Consider the following 25,943-nt stretch of genomic DNA (forward strand, 5'->3'; position numbering starts at 1 on the left):
CAAACGTTGCCGACCCCTGAACTAAGGTAAAGATTATATAGGGTAAAGACTCCTCTCTCTTTCCCCCCTCCCCAGCTGCTTTGTATGAACTTGCCTGAGGAGCATAATCTAGTAGGCAGGCCCCTGCATGCATCTGAACACCTGTCGTTCTCAGTTTGTGACTCACTCTCTCTGGGGCTTATGCAGGAGATAGGTGCCTGGGCACATAGAGTGAGGCTGTCATGCTCATGCCCAGAGGAAAAAAAATAGGTGCCAAGTAAATTTAGGCATCTACAAGTTTAGGTGGTAGCCAAGCAGGAATTTTGTGGATTGCAGTGGCACCTAAAAAAGGGACTTGGGTGCCTAAGTACCTTTGTAGATCTTGGAATGTGCAGTTACCCTTTTCATTTATCCATTGGGGGGTTGATTCTCCAGTCCACTGCAGAAGCTGCTGGTGATTTTGAACCAAAATGCCTGGATGTTAGTAATCCATATAGTTTGGGGTGTTTTGTGTTGAGTTTTTTGTGGGGGAGGCATACAGGGAGAGTCATCTGTGTGGAAGCCCATTACTGCCACTTACCACCCCTTTCTCCTTGCATCCTCTGGACAGCAATGGCTCCTGCCTCAGGCTTCAACCCCTCTCTTCTCGTTCCTCTTCTCATGTTAGGAAACCTGTGTAAATTATTGAGGATGTAGTCTTTGGTATTTTAGGTTGCTTTGTTCCTTAAATCTAGGGTGGTGGGAGGAAAACAGAGCACAGTCAGCTCTCCATATTACCAGCTTCCCCTCTGGCTAAGCAGTTTGACATGTTTCTGGTTTTCCTGCTGCCATGTTATGTTGTGAAATGAAATTCTCTCCCCCAATGCCTAAATGCCAGGAGAACATGAGTGTTCGGAAACACAATTTGCACAATGCAAAGCTAGGATCAAATCCAACCAATCCTTATATATGTAGCTTGAGTGGAAGTATTCATGTGGGTAAACATTTGCAGGATTAATCCCTTAGTGCATTCCCAGCTCCTACTCTCTGTGATGCAAGAAAACATGTGCCCACAAATTACCAGTAGTGATAAAAAGATTTAGCCCCCAATTTGCTTACCCAGTACCTTTTGTACTCATTTAAACATTATCTAATTTAGGATAAAAGGCTGAAAGGTTAGCCAGTGTTAACTACCACCTTCTAAAAAAGTCAAACGTAAATAAAGCCTGCCTCCCTTAACATGTTACACTGCTCAAATTAAAATCTGGCAGGAGTTTAGCATGTGTTTAAGTTCCTTGTCTTCTTGACCAGAGGGTTAGAAACTGTTAGTTGGGTAAAGCAATTTAACAACATATGCTCAACCCTAATCTAGCCAAGGCCTTTATGGCTGTCTACAGTGCAAGGCAATTGTGATTTGAGCCTGTCTTTTAATAAGAGGACTGACAAACCAGCCCACTTTCTTTTAAACAATGTAAGAGTGTTAAAAAGAAAAACAACAACCACGTCTCCATAGTGGCACCTCCCTACTACTGAACTGTGCAGTAAGTGAACACAAGGGATTTAACCCCAAACAGGCTGTATGTAGACCAAGCTCCATCCTGGAGGGAAGCGGCCACAATCACCTCTCTCGAGGAAGCACCTCCCCCTTCTCACTTAACAAGTCACCCCGAGAGCCGGCCCTGCTGCTGGCGGATGCCCCGCTCTGAGCATACGGTGGCAATGCCCGGGGGGAGCAGGGGCCCCCTAGGGCAGGCGCTGCCCCGCTCTCCTGCCCGAGCAACGGCCAGACGCCGCCGGCGAGGAGGGAACGGCCGAGAGCAATGCTCTGAGGCCTGCGACTGGGAGGAGCTAGGACAGACCAATACTCTGGAGCGATGGGGGGGAAGCAGGTGCGAGAGGCCAGCGTGGAGGAAGGGTAAAAGCACGTACAGTATAAACAAATCACTGATTCATGGATCAATCGACACCCCCCCCACCCCAGGGACTGACGTTTTTGCTGCCCAATCAGAGAACAAGAAGGGCGGGATAGTGAAAGGTACGCCGCACAGGCAGCCAATCAGCGCTGGACTGCGGCGTGGTTGAGCCAGGAGCCGGAAGTGTGGTTAGGCGTAGGGGCGGAAGCGGTGCTAGGGGTTGCTTGGAGCCGAGACCCTGACTGAGGAGGCGGGGTAGGTCCGGGCTGCGTCCCGCCGGGGGCGGTGAGATGGGCCGGCCACCCGGCGAGTCCCGGCCGGTGGTGTCCCCGCCGCTCGCGGGCTCCAGGCCGGCTCCCAGCACCTGAGCCCGCCGCGCCGGAGCCGTGGGTAGTGGAGACAGGGAGGCGCCGCGCCCCGCTCTCTGTCGGGACCATGCCGTGCACCTGCGGCAACTGGCGGAGGTGGATCCGGCCGTTGGTCGTTGTTCTCTACGTTGTGGGGCTGCTGGTGGCGGTTCCCTTGTGCGTGTGGGAGCTGCAGAAGCTGGAGGTAAGCGGCCCCCGCTGCCTCCCTCCCTCCCCGCGGAGAACCGAGGGGCTGGGGTGCGCGCGTGCGGGGCCTGGCTGGGCGAGAGTGGCAGCACCACGGCGTGGCTCCGGGCACGACATAAACAAACAAGGCTGTAGCCTTAGCATGGGCTCGCCTGGTTTGTATACACGCCGATGGGTTTCCCCGTTTGCTAGGCTGGCTTCAGCACAGAGCGCTGGGCTTTGAAAACAAAATTAACGTTCACACCTTCAACTGCCATGAGTAAAACTGCGTGTATAATCCTATCACTTTCCTGTCCACAAGGGCGCCCACGCTGTGCATCTTGGCAACAGTTCTCCTATTTCAGTCTTGCATTTGGTCCAGCGACGAATCTGATGTTTTGCTCAAAACAATCATCTTGAGGCTCATTTCCTCTTATTTACTCCTTGTAGTTAAACCTAATGTTACCTTCATAAATACAAAATCTTATTTATAAACCCTGTCTGTAGATTTATAGTTTGAGTGATGTCATAAAAAGAAAGTGACATCAGAAAAGTTAATTGAAAGTTCCCAATGTAAGGCCTATTAACTATGAAGTCCAGCTCTTTCAAAAGTCTTATTTTTTTCTACCTAGTGCTAGTATCCACATATGAAAGGACACAGACTCAAAATCTGCTAAGTAAAAAAAATAATTAAAGTTACTACCTTCTCTTGAGGCTATGCCAATTTTTGTGGATTTAGAGATAACACAAACAGTAGCACATGAATGACTGAATGGAAACTGTGAAAACTAACTGTATTCAAGGGCTGATAAAAGCACAAAGTAAACAATGGAAGACAATATTTTTCTCTGTTCTCCTTCAGGATCAATAGTATTAGGTATTTTAACAATAGTGAATTAAACATTCAGGCATAAGTGATTAAGTTGACTGTTTCCCTTTAAAAGTGATGTCATTTGCCACTCAAGCTTGGATGGGAGTCTGTCAATGCAACATGCTGAACAAGTTTCAAAGCTTTTTATACGAGTTTAATAGTCTAATCAAATAAATCTTTAAAAAGTCAACTTTTTTTTAAATAAAAGAAAACAGGTTTGAAACCTGTCTATGACATGAATTTAGTATGCATTTGGCTCACGTGGTGGGGTGTGTGTGTGTGTGTGTGTGTGTGTGTGTGTGTATGTATATATATATATATATATATATATATATAAAATAACCCTTCATTTAAACTAGAAATCCACTTTAATAAAGACTGATTTCTGTTGAAGCCAAAGAAGAGGCAGCCTGCTGTGAGCCTGTAGGGCAGCCAGACTCCCTCCTGGGAGCTGCCAGCAGAGCTGGGAGACCAGGGCTTCTCCCCTCTTCGTTCCTTGCCGGAGCTGAGGGAAGCCACCTTGGGCTTCTCAACCCTGGGGAGGGGGGTCCAGCTGCATTGGCTTCTTGGCCCCTCTACCCTGTTCCCTCTTTTTGAAATTGACAGGGCTGTTTGACTCCCAGCAGAGGGAATGGGCGCCGGGGCTTCTCACCCTGGCTCCCAACTGGGAGCGGAGTCCAAAGCCGCCGGGGCTTCTTGTTCCCAGCTAGGAGCCAGGGGTAGCGGGGAGCCACAAGGGCTTCTTGCCCCTGAGTCCGAGCTGGGAGTGGGGTCCATTCTGGCTCCCAGCCCAGAGCAGGGTTCAGCTGGGCTCTAGCTGCCCAGCTTCCTTGTCAATTTCACAGCTCCTGCCATGAAATTGACAAGAGAACCAACAGCTGCTGTAAAGGGAGGCAGTCTACACAGACACTGTCCTCCTAACTACACCGACATAAGCCTTACACCTCTCATGGAGGTGGAGTTATGTTGGTGTTGGTGGGAGGAAAGCTGTAATATAGACACTGACATAATTAGGTCAGCATAAGCTGTCTTATGTTGACCTAACTGTAGTGTAGACCGGTCTTAAGTGAGTAAAAGACAAGTAAGCTCAGGTTTTTTTTCCTCCACTTTCACTGCCTGCTGTTTATGCTGTGTGAGTGAGAGAAAATAAGTTCTCATAATTTCTACCTTACTTCAACCTTACGTTTGTTTTCCACATCATGAAATGCTTTCTTCTCTATTTATAAATAATAATAATAATATATGGAGATATACCTATCTCATAGAACTGGAAGGGACCTTGAAAGGTCATTGAGTCCAGCCCCCTGCCTTCACTAGCAGGACCAATTACTGATTTTTGACCCAGATCCCTAAGTGGCCCCCCTCAAGGATTGAACTCACAATCCTGGGTTTAGCAGGTCAATGCGCAAACCACTGAGCTATCCCTCCCCCCTGAGGGATAAACTTAACCTGTTTATAAGTGTTCCTAACTATCAGAATTCATTCTAAATTGTGAGTTCTCACTAGTCAGACAACTGTGTTCCTTCTTAGATTATAACTAAAATTTCCTTGTTTTACCCAAGCTCTGAGAGCAAGTTGCATTTCTATATTCCTTTTTGCATTTTAAATTTGACCATTCTGTGTTCACATGTAAAAGCTTCTCTCAGAAATGTTATCTTCCTCTCTATATAGTCCCTGGGACTTCATTGTCTCATCCCACCATGCTTCTTAAGCACACCTTACCTTGCTCGACTTAAGCCTCAGCTTCATACCATTGCACTGGACAGTAACTTCAAACCTTCAACACCTGCTAACTAACCCTACACAACCTTTATGGTATTGAGGCTGTTCTATTCAATATATATACATCCTGTGGCTATTATTATTGAAACAATAATTAGAAGTACAATAAAAATTTAGCATTGAGCTTACAGTGACCACCTGATTTGAAGTTGTTCTCTTCGATCTCAAAGGATAGGAATTTTCAAAATGGAGAGGGGTAACTGGTGGTGTTCCCCAAGGGTCAGTCCTAGGACCAATCCTATTCAACTTATTCATAAATGATCTGGAGAAAGGGGTAAACAGTGAGGTGGCAAAGTTTGCAGATGATACTAAACTGCTCAAGATAGTTAAGACCAAAGCAGACTGTGAAGAACTTCAAAAAGATCTCACAAAACTAAGTGATTGGGCAACAAAATGGCAAATGAAATTTAATGTGGATAAATGTAAAGTAATGCACATTGGTAAAAATAACCCCAACTATACATACAATATGATGGGGGCTAATTTAGCTACAACTAATCAGGAAAGAGATCTTGGAGTCATCGTGGATAGTTCTCTGAAGGCGTCCACGCAGTGTGCAGCGGCAGTCAAAAAAGCAAACAGGATGTTAGGAATCATTAAAAAAGAGAGAGAATAAAATGGAGAATATCTTATTGCCCTTATATAAATCCATGGTACACCCACATCTTGAAACCTGCGTACAGATGTGGTCTCCTCATCTCAAAAAAGATATGCTGGCATTAGAAAAGGTTCAGAAAAGGGCAACTAAAATGATTAGGGGTTTGGAGAGGGTCCCATATGAGGAGAGATTAAAGAGGAGACTAAGGGGGGATATGATAGAGTTATATAAAATCATGAGTGGTGTGAAGAAAGTGAATAAGGAAAAGTTATTTACTTGTTCCCATAATATAAGAACTAGGGACCACCAAATGAAATTAATGGGCAGCAGGTTTAAAACAAATAAAAGGAAGTTCTTCACACAGCGCATAGTCAACCTGTGGAACTCCTTGCCTGAGGAGGTTGTGAAGGCCTATAACAGGGTTTAAAAGAGAACTAGATAAATTCATGGAGGTTAAGTCCATTAATGGCTATTAGCCAGGATGGGTAAGGAATGGTGTCCCTAGCCTCTGTCAGAGGGTGGAGATGGATGGCAGGAGAGAGATCACTTGATCATTACCTGTTAGGTTCACTCCCTCTGGGACACCTGGCATTGGTCACTGTTGGTTGATAGGATACTGGGCTAGATGGACCTTTGGTCTGACCCAGTATGGCCATTCTTATTCTATACTCATTCATTAAGTATGGTTGTTAAATTACATTAAAGATTTGGAGTGTTGTCTATCTCAGTTGAGTACTGTGCTCTTTTAATTGATTCCTTAAAGTGACATTATGTCATAAATTAAATATAATAATATTGTTATTTAGTTGTAGTTCCTTGTTGAACATACACTTGCTTTGTGGTATTGTTTCCTCTGATTTTAATTAATTTTTATGCTAATTTTTATTTTTTGATAGTTTTAGAATTTATTTTTATATAATCAATTATTGTATCATTAATTTACCTTTTACATTGTGTAATACATCTACTTTCTCTATTAGTTGCAATCATATTTCCCATATTCATTTTAATTTCCTTCCATTATTAATTTTATTAACAACTTTAATTTATTATAAAGTTGTTTCTTTTCGTTGGTTGGCATCCCCTACTGTATGAGAAGAAGAACCAAAGGGAACTTAATGTGGGATCACTCGCTGGATTAGTCTCATAACTGAACAACTATCAATATTTCTATCTTTGGTTTTGTTTCTCCCATGTATCAATATAGATGCTTTGATTTTAATTTGGCAATTCTTATTTCCTGATGCGCAACACTTCTAAACACTTAAACACACCAGTTTCACTCTCACGGATGTTTGCTGAATTCCCGCTCTTACGCTTTATTTTATATGTTCAGTGCGTAATCCTGTTGTATCATTTAAAAAACCCATACTTCAAAAACTGATTAAAATGGTAGTGATACAGGTACAGTAAATTAACATTACATTTTTTGTATTTGTGCTGTTCTTCCTTCTCTCCCTTCTAAGGTTGGAATTCATACCAAGGCATGGTTTATTGCTGGAATTTTTCTACTGATGACTATACCAATTTCTCTCTGGGATATATTGCAACACTTAGTTCATTATACTCAACCTGAATTACAGAAACCAATAATAAGGTAACACTTTACATATTCTTTGCTGCTAATATTAAATTTCATTCCTGGTGATGAAAATACTTGCAATAATCTCAGATGTTCTTTTGTCATCAATACAGGATTCTATGGATGGTGCCGATTTACAGTTTAGACAGCGTAAGTGTATTCTTTCCAGTTTCTAATTTGGAATTCACTGAACTATTGTATTTTGCTTGCTCTGGGGGAAATGGAAACCAGTGTAACACTTCACAGAAACAATGCTAATGTGAAATCATTGCTATAAACCTGATAGTTTTTCAAATGGCCTCTGCACATTCCTACTCGTGGGGTGTGCCAACAATGCAGCTCTGGTGATGGAACCTAGCAGTGACTGGTGGAGAACTCTCATGCACCCTCCTAGCCTTCCCCTCACTGTTCCTGAACTTTCTGAGGGCAAGATTGTAAAAGGGGAGTGGCGCGCTGTCCTCCTCGGTTCTTTTCAACTGCAGTACCAGACGGACCAGGAACCTCTCTAGCTTCGTCAGAGATTCTGTGCCTTAGTTATATTTATTAATAAGTCAGGATTCATAATTTTTGATAGGATTTTTGTTTTTATTTATAAAGATATTTCTTTTAAGCTTTATTAGTTCCTGCACTTTGATATGAGTTCACAGATCCAAAGGAGATAGAAGGCCTGATTCAAGAGGGGTGCTTCTTGTCATGCTGTATTCCCCAATCTGGACACACCTATGAGGTGTCTGGCATGCTTGGAGGAAAAATAGTATCTTTTGCAACATGCAATCTACAGCACCTTCACTCCAAGAGCTCGCAAAGAGTGCTAAATCAGTCCCCAAATCTTGCTGGTCTAGGAGGCTCTAGCAGCCTAACCTGGTTCCAGATACTCAGAATTTGTGAATACTATAAGGCTTTCATTGGCTCCTTTCCCCTTGGAGAATAAAAAGAGCAGCCTAAGATCCCACTGAAAGTACTGTTCTCCATTCTTGGAAGAAAACAAAACCATCAGTACCAAAGGATCCTAAGCCATCCGACCATGATATTGTACACAGCGGAACCCCACATGTCAGCCTCTGTTAGTAGACGCTATCTTCATGAGTGCACTCCTTTGGTTCCCCATAAGTATATTGCACAATACACCGTTTCTGTTAGCAGAGCCAAGCAACGTTCCAAATCCCTTTCAGATACTACAGGGTCACAATAGCTATTCTAGATCCATCCTGGTAGTACATTGTGTTACAGTCAAAGGACTTAATTCTTCCATTTCTTAATCTCTTTTCAAGAGAGGAATGTGGAGTGACCAAGCAAAGGAGCTAGCTGACCAAGGAGGGAGGGAACAGCAGTAGAGGCTAGCTGGGATGTTCTGTGAAGAGAAATAGCATGAGAAGGAGTGGCAGAGGATAATTACTGTAGATTTTTGCCTTGCAAAAAATCACAAATATGATGTCCTCACTGAAGAATTGTGTTCTTGTCAAGTTTCTTCAGTGTTTTTGATACACAAAAAAATTAGACTTGGGGTTTTTTGAATAAGAAATTATGTCTCTTCCCCCTCTTTAACTGAAGGGGATTTTGCTCAGACTTCTACAAAAAATGTGCCTTTGGGTAGAGACCAAGTTTAGAAAACTTCAGCCCAAACATGAATATTTCAGACAGCTTATATCTGCAAAGAGCAGGAAGGCAGAACCTAATGGAAGTTATTAGTTATTTAAACCAATACTGTTATAGCTCATGTTGTTCCATGACTTGTCTGCTACAAATATGTCTCAGCTGTGTAAAAGGTAGTGGGTATCTTTAGAAATGTGACTAGCATATTTTAAAACTTATACCCACGTTATGGATGGTCTAACTGAAGCACAGAGACTGGCAGCCAAGTGGGTGGCAAAATTGGGAATAAACCCCAAATAAGTACATAAATATGGCTCCTTTTAAGATACAGTTGCATAATTTCTAGTCTAATCCTCTGTCTTTGGTTGCTTATAAATTTCTGAAACTTTGTCTTGGAGTAAGATTTCTTATTTACATTAAACAAAAGTCTTTATTGTGGAGTTACAGGGTATCTGTGTGAAACATACTTTTCACATTAAAAACTTGCAACTTATTTTAAGAGCTCCAACCCTTAAACGGGGGAGTAGACAGTTGAAATTTTCATGGAAATAGCCATCACTTCAAAGTGCTTGGATATATTAGGGAAAATTGTTTTTTTGACAGAGCTATGAACCTCTGAAAACTGAACTTCGTTCATATACTAAAAAATGCTACTGGTCTATAGCACTTCCTAAAACAGTGAAGGTAGGCTGCACTAGAATGCATACATACAGCTTCTAAGTCCTCTAGTACTGCAGAACAATTGGGACTCCTTTCCAAATGTTTGGGGGAATGTCATACCTGGCAAAAGAGAGCCTGCTACTGCTTACTGTTGGGCAATGAGAAAAAGAATGGGAGTCAGGATGTCACAAGGTCTGTTTCAGACTCTCACTGGTTGGCCTTAATTCTCTGCACTTCATAATCTGTTTTAGCTTTTTTGAAAAAGAAGGATGCTTTTGTGATTAAATTGCTGGACTGGGACTCAGATATGGGTTCAGTTCAATGTTCTAACTCTTCCCCTGTGTGACCTTCGGCAAGCTATTTAATCTGTGTAGTAAGTAATCTGTGCCTCAGTTTCCCATATGTAAAATGGCAATAATGCTATTTCTCACAAAGCCCATGGGAGAATAAATCAATATTGTGGGACTCTCAGACCAGGTGTCCGCTAGACAGGAAATTCTAAGCTTTGACTGAGGTATTAGGCAACAACGGTAGGGTATTGTCTAGCCAAATAGTGCCCGTTTATGGAATGAAAAAGTGCAACTTTAACTCCCTCCCTTGTATAATACACAGTTTTCAATTACTTTGACATACTGTTGCTTATATACTTTTTGGGTATGCCAGGGATACGGTCCATAAAAGTAATTTATATGAAAAGTATTCAGTCTATACTTGGATTCATTTGTTTTACTTGAATGCAACTTTTTAATGTCTCCATGTTTTCTTATAGTGGATAGCTTTGAAATATCCCAACATTGCAATTTATGTGGATACCTGTAGAGAATGCTATGAAGCATACGTCATCTACAATTTTATGGTATTCCTTTCAAATTATTTAACCAACCGGTATCCAAATCTGGTATTAATCATAGAAGCCAAAGATCAGCAGAGACATCTACCTCCCCTTTGTTGTTGTCCATCATGGGCTATGGGAGAGTAAGTACATTATAGTATCTTTATATTAATGATATCTTCAATGGTTAATACTGTGTACTTTGATACAGAAGATACTGTTGCTCATATTTAGTACTATAGTTGATGCTACCTAGCTAAGTCAATTTACAATGTGCACACAGTACAAAGGGTTTGGTTTACCACTTCTGAGCTGGTTGTGGAAAGTCTTTTCAATTAGCTGTAAACATTACAGAATTAGATGTTTTTAGATGATAACTAATTAACTTATATGATACTGAAAGAGACTTCCTTATTTTCCAAAAATAGGTATGAAAGCAACATTCATCATGGAGAACAGGTGCTTCTCTTGAATTTGCCTCTTTTTGGGGCACACTATTTTCCAGCAGTACCCTAGAGCAGGGGCCAAATCCTGTTACTGTAGACTTACTCATGCAGTGTAGCTTCACTGACTTCACTTCAACAACTAATGTGAGTAAGATGAGCAGGATTTGGCCCACTAACTGATGTTTCTGGTTGCTTCATCTGATGAATAATATGCCCTCTTTCTCCTGTTTGATATTTTGATAAAGCTGAAATATCATGAGTTTTTCAGAATGACTTTGTTTTATGACTAAGCAAATGTTTTGACATCGGTAGTGACTGTATCCTATAACACATCTGAAATAGAACTCTATTGTGCTGTGTAATAGTCAGGTTTTTTGTGGCTGAAGGAAAGGAAGCATTGAATATTTCTTTCTATATGTCAATGTTCTGTAGGGTGAAATAAAACAATCTGCCAGTCTATATTCCATAGTGCAGTGGTTCTCAACCAGAGGTACGTGTACCCCTTGGGATAATCGGAAGTCTTCCAGGGGGTACATCAACACATCTAGATATTTGCCTAGTTTTACAACAAGCTACATAAAAAGCACTAGAGAAGTCAGTACAAACCAAAATTTCATAGACAATGATTTGTTTATACTGATTTGTTTACTATACATGAAATGTAAGTACAGTATTTCTATTCCAATTGATTTATTTTATAATTATATGGTAAAAATGAGAGTAAGCAATTTTTCAGTAATAGTGTGCTGTGATACTTTTGTATTTTTATGTCTGATGTTACAAGTTTTTTAAGTGAGGTGAAACTTGGGGTACACAAGACAAAATCAGACTCCTGAAAGGGGTATGGCAGTCTGGAAAGATTGAGAGCTACTGCCATTGTGTAATGCATGATGTCATCACAGAGACTTGGTGGGATAAATCTCATGACTGAAATATTGGTGTAGAGAGGTATAGCTTTTTTCAGAAAAGACAGGCAGGGTAAAATGAGAGGAGGTATTGGATTATACATCAAGGCTATGTAGCACACCCTCTCCACCCGATTACCTTCTTTAATGCCAATCTGCTTACAGGTGTTGATGGACAGGTTTGGGTTCTTCTGGATCCCACCACCCACTTAGCAGGGTGTCTCTTTATTTTTTCCTATGAATTTATTTGGCAGTGCCTCCACCCCCATCACTCCTTCCTGGCAGGGTCACCAGGGCAGCTTGGGAGGAAAATTCTAACCACAGGGTAATCCCCACTTACTTGCCAGATAGTTGGAGACTTCCAAGAAATAACACCAATATACAATATATTCAACACAATAATTATATTAAACAGGAGACAAATGTAACATAACAAGGTAAAACACTATTTTTAGGGTCACCGGTGCCCACGCTGATAATACCCATGACTTCCCCTATCACGTGACCTGATGTAGCAAATATAAGATTAGTGTCCCATTGGTATGCGTACTTTGTTGGGGCCCTTGATGATCTATGACTACAAAATTCTTCTCTGCTGTGGTTTAGCAGTGTGGCTTACTGAGTTCAGTACAGCCCAAAAGACTCACAAGTAGGAGGAGGTGTAAGTCCCTCCACAGGTTTAATATGCAGCTGGTTATAAAATCCCCAAACCCTTACTCCCTGTCTTGAGGACACAGTTCAGGGAGTAGGGGGTCCCCAAAATAAATTCTCTGACTGACTAAAAGATGGTGCACTCTCAAACTCCATGAATGATCCTCAGGTTCAGAGATGACTCTGAACTCCTCAGTCACTGCAGAGGGGCTGATCTCTGCTGGCAGGAATCAGGCTGCTTCGGTCCCAGGATTTCCCCTTACCACAAAGGGGTGCAGGGCTCAAGGTGCAGATTACACAACTGTACTAAAATCCAAACTGTAGTCTCCTAGCCCAGCGTCCAGACACACACACAGCAGGCAGCAGCCCTGGACTAGCAGACAGAGCAGAGCTGACCACGTGGTGACTGGTCTCACCTAGGGAGCTGGAGGGCTAACTCAGCCTGGCTGGGGGAGTTTCCCAGCAAAACTGTACAAACTGGGAATCATCAGTGGAGAAGGAAAAACCCTGCTGAGGGATCTTGCTGTCAGGTCCCTAGAGGCCAGCTCTCAGGAGGAACCCTGCATGCAGGCCTGGGACTTGCCAGCTCCCCACACAGCCAGTCCTGCCCTTGCCCTGGCTGGCTCCAGACTGACTCAAAAATGGCTTCTCCCCTTTCCTGAGCTACCTATTGGTTGCTGGGCAGACTCTGAGTCTGCCTTGGCTCCCCCTCCCTACCAGGGACAATGTGCCTCTCTCTCAGCTGCCAGCAGACAGAGCCCCAGGAATCCAGGTAATCTCCTTGGAGGTTACAGATATGTACATTTGTTCTGAGATCCAGAGGGAGGTGGGAGGTAGACCAGTTGAGAGTCTCTGGGTAAAGATATAAAGGGTTAAAAAAATAGGGTGACATCATAGTACAGGTCTACTATAGATCACCACTCAGGAAGAGGAGGTGGATGAGGCATTTCTAGAACAAATAACAGAAATATCCAAAACATTAGGACCTGATAGTAATGGGGGACTCTAATGACCCAGACATCCATTGAAAAAATAATAGGGCAAAATGCAAAATTTCTAATAAGTTCTTGGAATGTATTGGGGACAATTTTTTGTTCCAGAAAGTGGCGGAGGTAACTAGGGGGACAGCCATTTTAGACTTGATTCTGATACAATAGGGAAGAATTGGTAGTAAATCTGAAGGTATGGGACACAATTTGGATGAAAGTGATAATGAAAATGAAGGCGTGAGAGCTGCAGAATAAAGATAATGGACTTAAAAAAGCAGACTTTAACAAACTCAGAGATCAGATCCCTTGGGAAGAAAATCTAAGGGAAAAGTTGTTCAGCAGACTTGGCAGTTCCAAAAGGAGACAGTATTAAAGGCAAAATTGCAAACTATCCTGATGTGAAGGAAAGGTAGGAATACTAGTAAGAGGCCAATTATGGCTCCATTAGGATCTGAAAAATCAAAAAGAATTCTAAAAGAAGTGGAAACCTGGACAGATTGCTAAGGAGGAGTACAAAAGTATAGCACAAGCATGTCAGAACAAAATCAGGCTAAAACACAAAAAGCAAGGGACATAAAAGGCAATAAAAGAAGTTCTTTAAATTCATTAGGAGTAAGAGAAACACAAAGGAAAGTGTTGGTCCTCTGCTTAGCAGGGAAGGAGAGCTCATAACTGATGGCATGAAGACAGCTAAGGTCTTTAATGCCTCTTGCTTCAGTCTTCACTAAAAAGGTTAATCGGTGACCACTCAACACAATTAATTTTAATGACAAGGGGGAAGGAATATGAATCAAAATAGAGAAAGAACAGGTTAAAGAATATTTAGATACGTTAGAATGTATTCAGGTCGTCTGGGCCTGATTAAATTCATCTGATGGTACTTTAAGGAAATAGCTGAAGCGATCTCAGAACCTGTAGCAATTATCTTTGAGAGTTCCTTGAGGATGAGTGAGGTCCCCAAAGGCTAGAGAAAGGAAAACATAGTACCTATCTTCATCTAGGGAATCGTAGACCAGTCAGTCTAACTACGATATCTGGAAAGATACTGGAACAAATTATTAATCACTTTGTAAGCACTTAGAAGATAATAGTGTTATAAGGAGTAGCCAGCATGGATTTGTCAAGAACAAATCATGCCAAAGCAACCTAATTTCCTTCTTTAAGAGGATTACTGGCCTAGTGGATGGGGGAAAAGTAGTAGATGTAATATATCTTCATTTTTTAGTAAGGCTTTTAATACAGCTCCACATGGTATTCTCATAAGCAAACTATGGGAATGTGGTCTAGATGAAATTACTCTTAAGGTGAGTGTACAGCTGATACAAAGACCATACTTAAAGAGTAGCTATCAATGGTTTGCTGTCAAACTGGGGGCAGGAATTTAGTGGGATTCCACAGGGGTCAGTCCTGGGTCTGGTACTAGTCAATATTTTCATTAATGACTGGGATAGTGGACTGGAGAGTAAGTTTATAAAATTTGCAGATGACACCAAGCTGGGAGGGTTGCCCAGCCCTTTGGAGGAATAGAATTCAAAATGACTTTGACAAATTGGAAAATTGGTCTGAAATCAACAAGATGAAATTCAAAGTACTTCGAAGTGCAAAGTACTTCATTTCAGAAGGAAAAATTCAAATGCACATCTACAAAAGAGAAAAAAATTGGCTATGTGCTAGTACTGCTGAAAAGGATATATGGGTTATAGTGGATCACAAATTGAATGATTAACAAATCATTGAAAAAGACTAATAATATTCGGGGGTGTATTAAGAGGAGTGCTGTTTAAAAGGTATGGGAGGTAATTGTCCCACTCGACTGGGTACTAGTGAGGGCTCAGCTGAAGTACTCTGTCGAGATCTGAGCACCACACTTCAGAAAAGATGTGGACAAATTGAAGAGAGTCCAGAGGAGAGCAACAAAAATGATAAAAGGTTTAGAAAACCTGACCTATAAGGAGAGGGTTAAAAAGCTGAATATGGTTAGTTTTGAGAAAAGAAGACTGGGGGCGGGGAGAGGTGCCTGATAAATTTTGAAATATGTTAAGGGCTGTTATAAAGAAGATAATGATCCGTTGTTCTCTATGTCCATTGAAGGTATACAAGAAGTGATGGGTTTAGTCTGGAGCAAGAGAGAGATAGGTTAGATATTAGGAAAAACTAGTTAAGCTCTGGTATAGGCTTCCAAGGAATCTTGTGGAATCCCCATCATTGGAAGTTTTTTAAAAACAGGTTGGACAAACACCTGTCAGGGATGGTTTACTTGGGCCTGTCACCGTGCAGGGGGCTGGACTGGATGATTTCTCAATGTCCTTTCCAGCCCTACATTTCCATGATTCTATGAATTGTTGCATAATGGTTGTATGATATTTGAGCTAATTACTGAAACATTCTGGAAGTAGATTAGCTTGAAGTAAAGTTTGAATTTAGTGAAAACACTAAGGACAGGGATTTTTCATGAGCTGATTTTTCTTACGTTTCTTAAGTGATGAATTCTGTGTTTGTTTGCAGAGTTTTATTATTTAGATGTAAACTAGGCGTGCTGCAGTACACTGTTGTCAGACCACTTACCACCATTATTGCTCTGTAAGTATGCTCATAAAGAATTTATCTTGTCTTTAGGATATAATCTTTGAGCTACACTGGAAATGACAGTTGGTTTTTATATTTGAATTGATGGAATCTAAAAGCATAACTTTTCTGTTTTGCTCTGTTGTAAGTGGAGCTGAAGCTGACTTAACTATATCAACCTGTGACTTCTTTGTGACCTCTGCTCACCATTTTCTGAGCTCAGGTAATGAGTATTTAACTTCTGATACAGAAAAAAGAAAAATATAAAATCCCCTATAAAAACGCTAAATTGAAAAGTCTTAAAGGATGGGCAGGCTTCCCCTTGCTTTTTTGACAAATGAGTATTTCTCAATCAGATTACATGTTAGTCGTTGAAGGTGGGTTAAACTATGCATGCAAGCAATTTGACTGTGTGCCCTCCTGGAAATCTGAAATAATTTTAAATCCTAAACTTGGTGATAAAAGAATGTCACCTGTAAAAACTGAGTTAAATTTGAAGTTACTGTAATTACTATTAGTGTTGCGTAATTTCCAAATATTTGTGTCCTTTGTGAATTGTAGCATAGACCTTATTTAAACCAGCTGTACAGTAACTCCTCACTTAACATTGTCCCGGTTAATGTTGTTTCGTTGTTACGTTGCTGATCTATTAGGGAACAAGATTGTTTAAAGTTGCGTAATGCTCCCTTATAACGTCCTTAGGCAGCTGCCTGCTTTGTCCACTGCTTGCAGGATTCTCTGGAAGAGCAGCCTCTCCTTGAGGGGATTAGAACCGGGGGGGCTGGCAACCCCCTCCAATCAGCTCCCCTAAATTCCCTGTAAAGTATGTGGCTTGGCAGCTGCCCAGCAGCAGTTCACGTGGCCCTCCCCGCACTGCACTGCCGTGCTGCTCTGGCCCTGCCCTCTGCCTTGGAGCTGCTCCCGAGAGCTTTCTGAGGGGAGAGGGGTGCTGATATCAGGATGTCCCCCTGCTCCTGCCCCCCTGCTCCGTACCATATCCCCTCTCCACAAAGCAGAGGAGGGGGACAGGGCTCAGGGACAGAAGGGAGGGAGCTAGCTGGAAACTGTTGCTTCCTGTCTGAACTGGCTGATCTGCTTAAAAGGGCAATGTACTTGAAGTAGCATCAGCGTGCTTAAAGGGACAATGCACGTCTCTCTCTGACTCATGCATGCACTCCCCAGCACTTTGGAAAGTCAGCGCCTGTGCAGCCGTGCATGTGCTGTCAGGAGGAGGGAGTGGTGCGCTCCAGCTGGATAGCATGGGCTCCTCCTCATGTTAAGTTTTTGCAGGGAAGTGTTTGCAGCTACTGCCCTGCATCTATTGTTTCCTCCCTCCTGCCTCAGTTCATGCGGCCTTGTAGAGTGTGAGGCTACATTAACAACAGCGTATTAACCCTTGAGGGCTCAGCCGAGTGCTAGTTCATCATTTAGCAGCAAGGTATTCCCTGGGAAATATTCCACCTTCTTATTCCACCACCAAGCTTCACAATCATTCATTGCTGTGTACAATATTAAACTGTTTAAAACTTATACTGTATATGTATATAATGTCTTCTGTCTGGCGAAAAACACTTCTCTGGAACCTAAGCCCGCTATTTACATTATTCTTATGGGGAAATTGGATTCGCTTAACATCGTTTCGCATAAAGTCGCATTTTTCAGGAACATAACTACATCGTTAAGTGAGGAGTTACTGTATGTATGTGGACAGTTAAAATGTGTCAATGTCAGGTTTCACATGGTAACAGATGGGATCTCTTTCTATACAGTTGAATCCATTGCAGGTGGTAAACATGTATTTCAGTTCAGGCTTCCTGTAATAGGGCTCAAAAGAATTTACTATATACCTGAGGTAGATATGAAATATATAGTTGAGACAGTGGCCAGGTGAAAAACCGAGCTCCACCAATTTGCTGCTGCTAGGAAAAAGGAGAATGTTGAGATTTTCTTTTAGCTGTTGTCCTTGGATCTTGGTAAGGGAGCTTGGGAAGCCTCAGTCTTTTCAATAAGTGTTTTACCAATTTAGCTCTTCTTATGCTTGGCAAAAATATGAGCAGCATCAGACAATTCTTCTTTAGTTTAAAGTTGGTTCATATTTGAAAGATTACCTTCACAACCATAATGGCTAGCAGTTTAATTTCTTTAAATGGAAACAAATTCTGCAAAAGAAAATTGCTGGCTTAAGCTCCTGTTGCTTACCAGAAAAAACTTGAATGAGTGGGTTTTTTTTTCCAGATCTGAAGGCACAGTTCCTTTTCCATTGTAGAAGTACTACCGTAAACTTTGCCATGTTATGTAAATTTTTGGAAGTTGTAATTTCTTCCATTCTTGTACAGGCTCTCAGCACTGGTGAGCATAGGTTTTACATTGTGACAGCTGATCAATGGGATACTAGTTTAGCAGCACTTTTAGAAAAGAGGCTCACTTGTACAATGGTTAATACCAAACTTTCTTCCAGAATCTGTGAGTTGGTTGGTATATATGATGAAGGAAACTTTAGCTTCAAAAATGCTTGGACTTACTTGGTTATCCTTAACAACATGTCACAACTGGTGAGTACCAAGAATGTCTCTTTTTGGTGTTTTGTTCAAATTATGATTTTAAAATATTGTCAGTATCACCTGAAACTTGTTTTGTTTCAAAATACTAATAGTAATTATTAAAATCTTCTCAAAACCATATCTACTAAATCCCCTCTACATGCATAATAGAAGGAAAAAATGTCATTCTCTAGTATTTGATTTCTTCATTATTAGACAGTTCTGTAGAAAATATACAAAATTTGCCTTTGTGGTTAGGTGGAGAGAGAACTAAAAGGCTTAGTGTTTTAGTAAGGTAATATATAGCCTCTCACCTCTAGATCACTGATTCAAGTCCAGTCTGTCTGTAATCACAGCAAGTCATGTGCAACTGTTTTCTCCTTGCAGTTTAAGTTAAATAATTTGAACTCATTCCAGTTTTTGGTGAACATCATAAAAAAATGACACATTTGGCATTAATTGACAGCCTTGTTGGCGCTCTCAGCAGAGTTCAACATCTGAATGGGTGTGGCATTTTATCCACATATCAGTAGAGATGGTCTATCCATGTTACATTTGTACCGGTGATGAAACACAGTGAGCTTTGCATGGTGGCTTCCTGTGCTTTATCTTATTCTGTGGATAGAAGACTTTACTCTTTAGGACTGTCAATGTGACACATTTCTTAAACAAATTTTAAAAAGTGTAGTCTTTAAAATGATAAGCAAAGTAGAAGTTCTTAAATACCCAAAAGAAAAACTCTAATCTATTTAACTTTTTTCTTGCATAACATATTTTACATAATAAAACAGTTGCTTTAAAATAACTGCTTGCAAAATAAACATAATGATTTAAAAACTGTAAAAAGGTAAGAATTTTTCTTTTCCTCTAGTTTGCGATGTATTGCCTTGTGCTTTTTTATAAAGTACTGCGTGAAGAGCTGAACCCAATCCAGCCTGTTGGCAAGTTTCTTTGTGTGAAGATGGTAGTTTTTGTTTCCTTCTGGTAAGTAAATGTTTAATCAGTATTGCTTGTTCCAGAGCTTATTGCAGTAGAACTGAAAATGTTCAGGTCATTGATGTCAGCCAAGACGGTCAGGGATGCAACCTTATGCTCTAGGTGCCCTTAAACCTCTGATTGCCAGAAACTAGGACTGGGCAACAGGGGATGCATCACTCAATTGCCCTGTTCTGTTCATTCCCTCCAAAGCAACTGGCACTGGCCAGTGTTGGAAGACCGGATACTGGGCTAGATGGACCATTGGTCTGACCCAGTATGGCCGTTCTTATGTTTAAACCACAAAAATCTACCATTGTTGAAATTCAAAGTTATCTTTTAAATTAGTGTAAAGACTTAACTAGCAAGCTTATTTAAAAGAAATATAAAGTATCTAGGCAAACTTTGTATTGTGGGAGACTTTATTCACCTACAAAACTAGAATTTTGTATTCAAAGCCTTACACACAACTCTGTATGCTAGTCAGCAGATCAGTCTGAGTGCTTGGTCACATAAGGTTAACAAATAACTTGCTCTATTTCTGTTATGAGAGGCAGTGTTCTAGTGTAGAGGCACTGAACCTGGGACTCTGGGAAGCTTGGGGTTTTTGTCCAGACTCTTCCACTGTTCTTTTGTGTGATCCCATGTGAAAATGTATTACTTTGTGCCTGTTTCCTCTGTTCTTTGTCTTATCTGTTTAGATTGTAAACTGCTTAGGACAGGGACTATTTTGAAATGTGTTTTTACAGTGTCTAGTATAATGGGTCCTTTAGGTGCTACTATAATATAAATAATCTTTATAGGCAAGCTGTACTTATTGCACTGCTGGTGAAAATTGGTGTTATTTCTGAAAAACGCACCTGGGAATGGCAAAGTGTGGAAGCTGTGGCCACAGGCCTACAGGTAAGTACACACAGCTGTTGTTTACAGGGAACTGGTAGAGGGGTAAAGAGTATTTCCAAATGAAAGTTACAAACAGGATTGCATGTTCATAGAAACTCATGTTTCCAATGTGAGAAGCCAGATTTCTGTTGCATATCGGATAGTATTATGAGTAAGGCTAAGATTTTGTCACGGATATTTTTAGTAAAAGTCACAGACAGGTCACGGGCAGTGTTCCCTCTAATTTTTCCCACACACGTGCGGAATGAATTTTGTTATGTGCACCAATATGGAGGTGATGTGTGACACATCACCTCCATGTCGGTGCACATAACAAAATTCATGTGGTGGGGGTGGGGCCGAGGAATTTGGAGTGTGGGAGGGAGCTCAGGGCTGGGTCAGAGGGTTGGGGTACAGGGGTGTAAGGGCTCCGGCTGGGGGTGCAGGCTCTGGGGTGAGACCAGGGCTCAGGGCTGGGTCAGAGGGTTGGGGTGCGGGCTCTGGGGTGGGGCTGAGGACTGTCAAAAAGTGCCAGTGCAGTGGAGGAGGAGTTTGTCCGGGGCTACGGCAGGGAGAGAGGATTCCACCCAGCAGCACCTGGGCTGGAGGGGAGAGATGCCTCTCCCTGCTGCGGCAGCTCGGGGGCTGGGGCTGCAGGATAAGGGCTTCCCCGCAGGTCCGGGCCATGGCTGGATTCGGGAAGGGGCGCTCTGCAACAGGTCCAGGTCAGGTCGCCCCAGCAGATTTCGGAGCCAGGGAAGAGGCGCCCTTCCCATGGCTGCGTCAGGTCCTCGGGCGGGTTCCCTGAGCGCCTGCGTGGCACTAAATAGGCTGTGGCGCAGCCGTGCAGATTACAATTAACTTAGGTCATGGGCAAAAAAGAAAAATTCACGGAAGCCGTGACCTGTCTGTGACTTGTACTAAAAATATCCTTCACAAAATGGGGATATGTGGGTCCCCATACCACCTGAAGCAGGCAGCTGTGTAAGGGCTAGGACCTGCGTGCAGCAGCTAGGGGTTTCGGGGTACTCCTTTGCCACCCCCGGAGGCTGGAGGTTCCCCCTCTGCCACCCCAGAGGTACCCTGCAGCTTCCTGGCTCCGCGGGCGGTGGAAGACCCTGCAGCTTAAACCGCCACAGGCTGAAGTCATGGAGGTCACTGGAAGTCATGGATTCTGTGACATCCGTGGCCTCCATGACTAAATCACACTGCTTACTCATAATTAAGGCTACAAGTCATCCTGAATGAGTGCTGAAGAACGTTACGCTCAGCACCTTGTCACATGTCATGTGTATTATAGAAATATATTTTAAATAGTCCCAACTTACATTTTTTTTTGCACATAAAATACCTACATTTTTGAATACTTCTTCAAAAGATATTCATTACTGAGTGTCTACTTCCAGCAAGTCAGGATATGGGCTTGGATGCCACAAAGTGCCAAATTGGAACAGGCTGTAATAAGCCTAGTTGTCAAAGCAATCTGCCAGACTCACATGGGCTTTTGAAATGCTGCTGGAGCACAAGGAGCAGCTATCGGTGCCCAAAGCATCAGTTTTTCAGAGCTGAGGGAGTTCCTGCCAGTCTTGCACTGGAAATAGAGATCTAGGAATGCATATTTTGTCATGGTGATGTTCTTGCAGGACTAGATATGAATAAGTGTGTGTCTCCTTGTTGCAGGATTTTATCATCTGTGTGGAGATGTTCTTTGCTGCTATTGCTCATCACTACAGTTTTTCCTATAAACCTTATGTCCAAGAAGCTGAAGAAGGATCATGCTTTGATTCCTTTCTTGCAATGTGGGATATTTCTGATATTAGGGCAGATATATCTGAACAGGTTCGAAATGTTGGTAAGTACTGGGCTGATGCATCAATTTTATAAAATACTTATCTTAAGGTTTTCTATTGCTACCCGTCACTGCAATATCTGAGCACCTTCCACATAAATTTGATAGCAATTGAAGGTTATAGTAGAGTTTTTGGCACTTCTACCTTGTTGGGATAAAAATTCTGATGGGGTAGGGTTTGTGTGTTTTATTTTGGTTTTTATTACTTTGTTTTGGGGTAAATGTTTTGAGGGGGTGGGAGATAAAGATATGAATATTTAGTGGCATGTTTTCATTCTGATTCACTGAAGTCATTGTTTTTTCCATTACTACTTGTTTTTTCTACTATGGCTTAAGTCTCTCATCTTCAATGTCTGATATATTAAGACAAAGACCAGTTTCATATAGCACGCTTACTATTTTGTACTAAATATCTACAAAGCACCTAGCACGCTGTTTGAGCTATAAAAATAATAAATAATACTTCTTAATTTGGCACAACTTTTAGGAAGGACAGTTTTGGGCCAACCAAGGAAAATATTTTTTGCTGAGGATCATGAACAAAACGAACATACAAGTTTACTGTCTTCATCTACTCAAGACCCAATTTCTGATGCTGCTTCTATGCCATCTTCACCCATGAGCGGCCACTACCAGGGGTTTGGACACACTGTGACACCTCTGACTACACCTACAACAACCACGATACCTGATGGCATTTATAACACTATTGTTGCAGAAGAGAATGAGGATTACCTTGTTCCAGGGCATAGTACATCTGAGAAGCCTTTGGATAAAAGTTAAACCCATCTCCACTTGAGTGTGCTAAAGAATCTATTCTGTGCTTTCCTACCATATTGTTTCATGATTACGTATTCCATTGCTCTTGAAGGGGTTGTTAATAGCTGGACAAACTGCAGCATGTCTCACAAACAGGAACAAAGTAAGTGGTTGGAGTCTCAGTTTTGAATACTGAATTTGTTTAAATTCTATAATGGATTTGAGTATATAGTGTATCAGTTGAATATAAAACATGTATGTAGTTTAAATTTCCAGCACAGATTTTAAGAATCCATTTCTTAAGAGGGATAAAGTATTTAGAAAGCTATATAGTACCTAGCATAAAAAGGGCAGTGCTATACTGAGATTACACTGGTATCTGTTAACCCAGAAGATATATCTGTAAACAAATACTCTATTGCTCTTCAAATGTGTGGGATATAGGTAGAGCTGCTAACTGGGAGACTTGATTTCAGGAATGTAATTTAAGCAACTGAATTGTGGAGACTTCTTATGTTAAGTTTACCTCTCCAATGAGGTGGTGACCCTGTAAATTTGGGGATAGTGTGTGGCTGGAGTACTGACTTCTTCACCTTCCCCTATACAAACACACAATTGAAACTGCTTAATTAAGATATCCTCTCTTCCATTACAGAGCACCAATGTCTCTGGGCATCAGCCAAAGCATCCTTTTAAAAAGTAAGTTCTCCGTACAGGCCTAAGTCGTAAGAGACTGAGCCCAGAACCCCAAATTGCCATCCTTAGCGTGGCAGCCCTGAGTTGCTGGGCTGCCTCCTAGAGAGGTATGGTCTGAGCAGAGGATTGTGAGCCAGAAATGTATTTTAATCACAAATCTAGGCAAGTAATTTACATTTTGCCACCATTTTCTCTGTCTTTAAAATGGGAATAACACCTACTTCACATGCATACTTGTAAGAATAATTACTGTTTGCGAAGTGTCAAACAGGAAAAGCATTTCATAAGTTGAAGGAGAAACTGACTTCTGTACTTAGAACTGCAATAAACTTACCCTACTTTGACATGTTTAAGATTTTTAAGAGAAAGGTGTCTAGTTGTCTATTTATAGATTTTGTTTGTTTGTTGCTATACTGTCATCTTATGCCTCTGCTATAGCCTACATTCAAATTCAGTAGCAAACTTGTCCTCTCATTGGAAGGGAAAGTAAGATATTCATTAAAGTGAAATCAAGTAGGTAGTGTAATACGGAAGATACTAACATTACCGACTTCAGATCAAGAATAATGGCATTTATATCAGAGTTCTAAGGATTTTTTTTGCAAATCTGACGAAACCAGAGGGGTATTTTTTCTATCAAATTTGCATTGCATGCTTGCAATTTGACATTTATATAGAGAAATGAAACTGGAGCAGCATAGATGCTTTTTAAAGTGGTATCTGCAACATTCCACCAAAAAGTACTTGTAACTAACTTTTTTCCAGCATTGATACCCTTTACAGAACAGATTTTTAATTGTAACTTCTTACTCTTACAGTGAATTCATCTTAAAAGTGCTTTTTTGCAGTACTAGTGTTATGTAAATATTTTGCCTTATTCACTAGGCTGCATATTTTATAGCCGAAGTGGAGTATGTACTTAATGTATTTGAAGTTCTTAGAAAAGAGAGCAAATCACACTTACAATATGCCGATTCATTACCTTCATTGTAAATAAGCAAATAAAGATTTTATTTAAATGTGTTCATTGTCTATTTTATTTGATTTATTTCTGTAATCTAGTTAAGGAGTCTTGGATGTAGGGTGTGGGGGGGTGTAGTGAGCCGGTGTGGCGCCCCTCCGTCCCGGAGGGGGCCGAACTTTCCCTAACCCCAACGTGGGCGGAGCCACCGGGTCTGGTGCCCACCCCTCCGAGGTCACGGCCCCGACCCGGAAATATAAAAGCCCGCTGGCAGAGCTCAGTGAAGCCCGGGCCGGCAGAGAGAGCAGACATCCTGGGCTGAGCTCCCGCTTGGGAGACAGCCGCAGGCCGTGAGCCGCCTGCCACCCCACCACGCCGGTCGAGCCTGCCCCGGGCCCGCTACCCCGAGGAGGACTGGCCAAGCCTGCCCCGGGCCCGCTACCCCGAGGAGGACTGGCCGAGCCTGCCCCGGGCCAGCTACCCTGGTGGACAGCTGCCGGACCGGCCCCCAAGCCCCGCACCAGAGGAACCGATGCTGCTAGATTGGCCCGAACCTGGCGTCGCCAACGAGGTAGGCCCCGACGGGGAAGATGGAAGTAGCCCGGGGGTAGCCGACCCCGGTCAGGCTGCAGTGGCCTGTGAGCTGATGTCAGTGTGTTTCGGTCAGGATCCCCCACTGACCAGCAGCGGCAGTAACCGCTGCTAGGGCCCCGGGCTGGAACGCAGTGGAGTGGTTGGGCCTGCGTTCCCCCCTGCCACCCCCGCTCAGGGGTGGCAGGCTTCCCCCTCACCCAACGCTCAGGTGTAGGAGCCTGGGCTCCTTAACTGCCTGTCTGCTCAGCCCTGCACCAGAGGGCCTGAGCTCCTTAACTGCCTGTTTGCTCAGCCCCTGGGTTCAAGGGCCTGAGCCGTGACTGTTTGTGCCCTGCCCTGAACCAGGGCCCGGGCTCCTTGGTTGATTGGTTGCTCAGCCCCTGCATCCAAGGGCCTGAGCTGTGACTGTTTGTGCCCCGCCCTGATCCTGGGCCTGCTTAAACTGTGGACTATTGCTCAGCCCCTGCACCAAAGGGCCTGAGCTAGCTGAGTGTTTGCTAAGCCCTGCCTGAGGGCCTGAGCTCCCTGAACTGTGGACCACTCAGCCCCTGCGGAAAGGGGCCTGAGCTTTGACTGTCTGTGTTACAGTGAGCCGGTGTGGCGCCCCTCCGTCCCAGAGGGTAGAGCCCTGGCTCGACCCTACCACAGGGTGAATACCTCCCTCTTACATTTAAGACACTTTTTTTGAAACTAATCCAAACACATGTTCAGCATTTTCAGTGTCTTGGGGCCTGCAGTGGAAAAAGGAATTTTGGCAATAAGATGTCACCTGAATTGAGTTAGTAAACAGAATACCAACCTGCTTATGT

At 42.5% G+C, this 25,943-nt stretch overlaps 1 protein-coding gene across 1 annotated transcript; it reads left to right on the top strand.

Moving 5' to 3' along the window:
* The first annotated feature begins 2,078 nt into the window (after positions 1-2,078).
* TMEM184C (transmembrane protein 184C) lies at positions 2,079-24,596 on the top strand. Its single transcript, XM_024207596.2, has 10 exons — positions 2,079-2,423; positions 7,122-7,252; positions 7,351-7,387; positions 10,260-10,465; positions 15,819-15,893; positions 18,337-18,430; positions 19,290-19,402; positions 20,197-20,296; positions 21,956-22,127; positions 22,612-24,596. Exons 1-10 carry the CDS (start codon positions 2,307-2,309, stop codon positions 22,905-22,907), a joined length of 1,341 nt encoding a protein of 446 aa, XP_024063364.1. The 5' UTR covers positions 2,079-2,306; the 3' UTR covers positions 22,908-24,596.
* The last annotated feature ends 1,347 nt before the right edge of the window (positions 24,597-25,943 follow it).

The sequence above is a fragment of the Terrapene carolina genome, unplaced genomic scaffold (assembly GCF_002925995.2).
Source record: "Terrapene carolina triunguis isolate 2854851 unplaced genomic scaffold, T_m_triunguis-2.0 Scaffold66, whole genome shotgun sequence".
NCBI lineage: Eukaryota > Metazoa > Chordata > Testudines > Emydidae > Terrapene > Terrapene triunguis.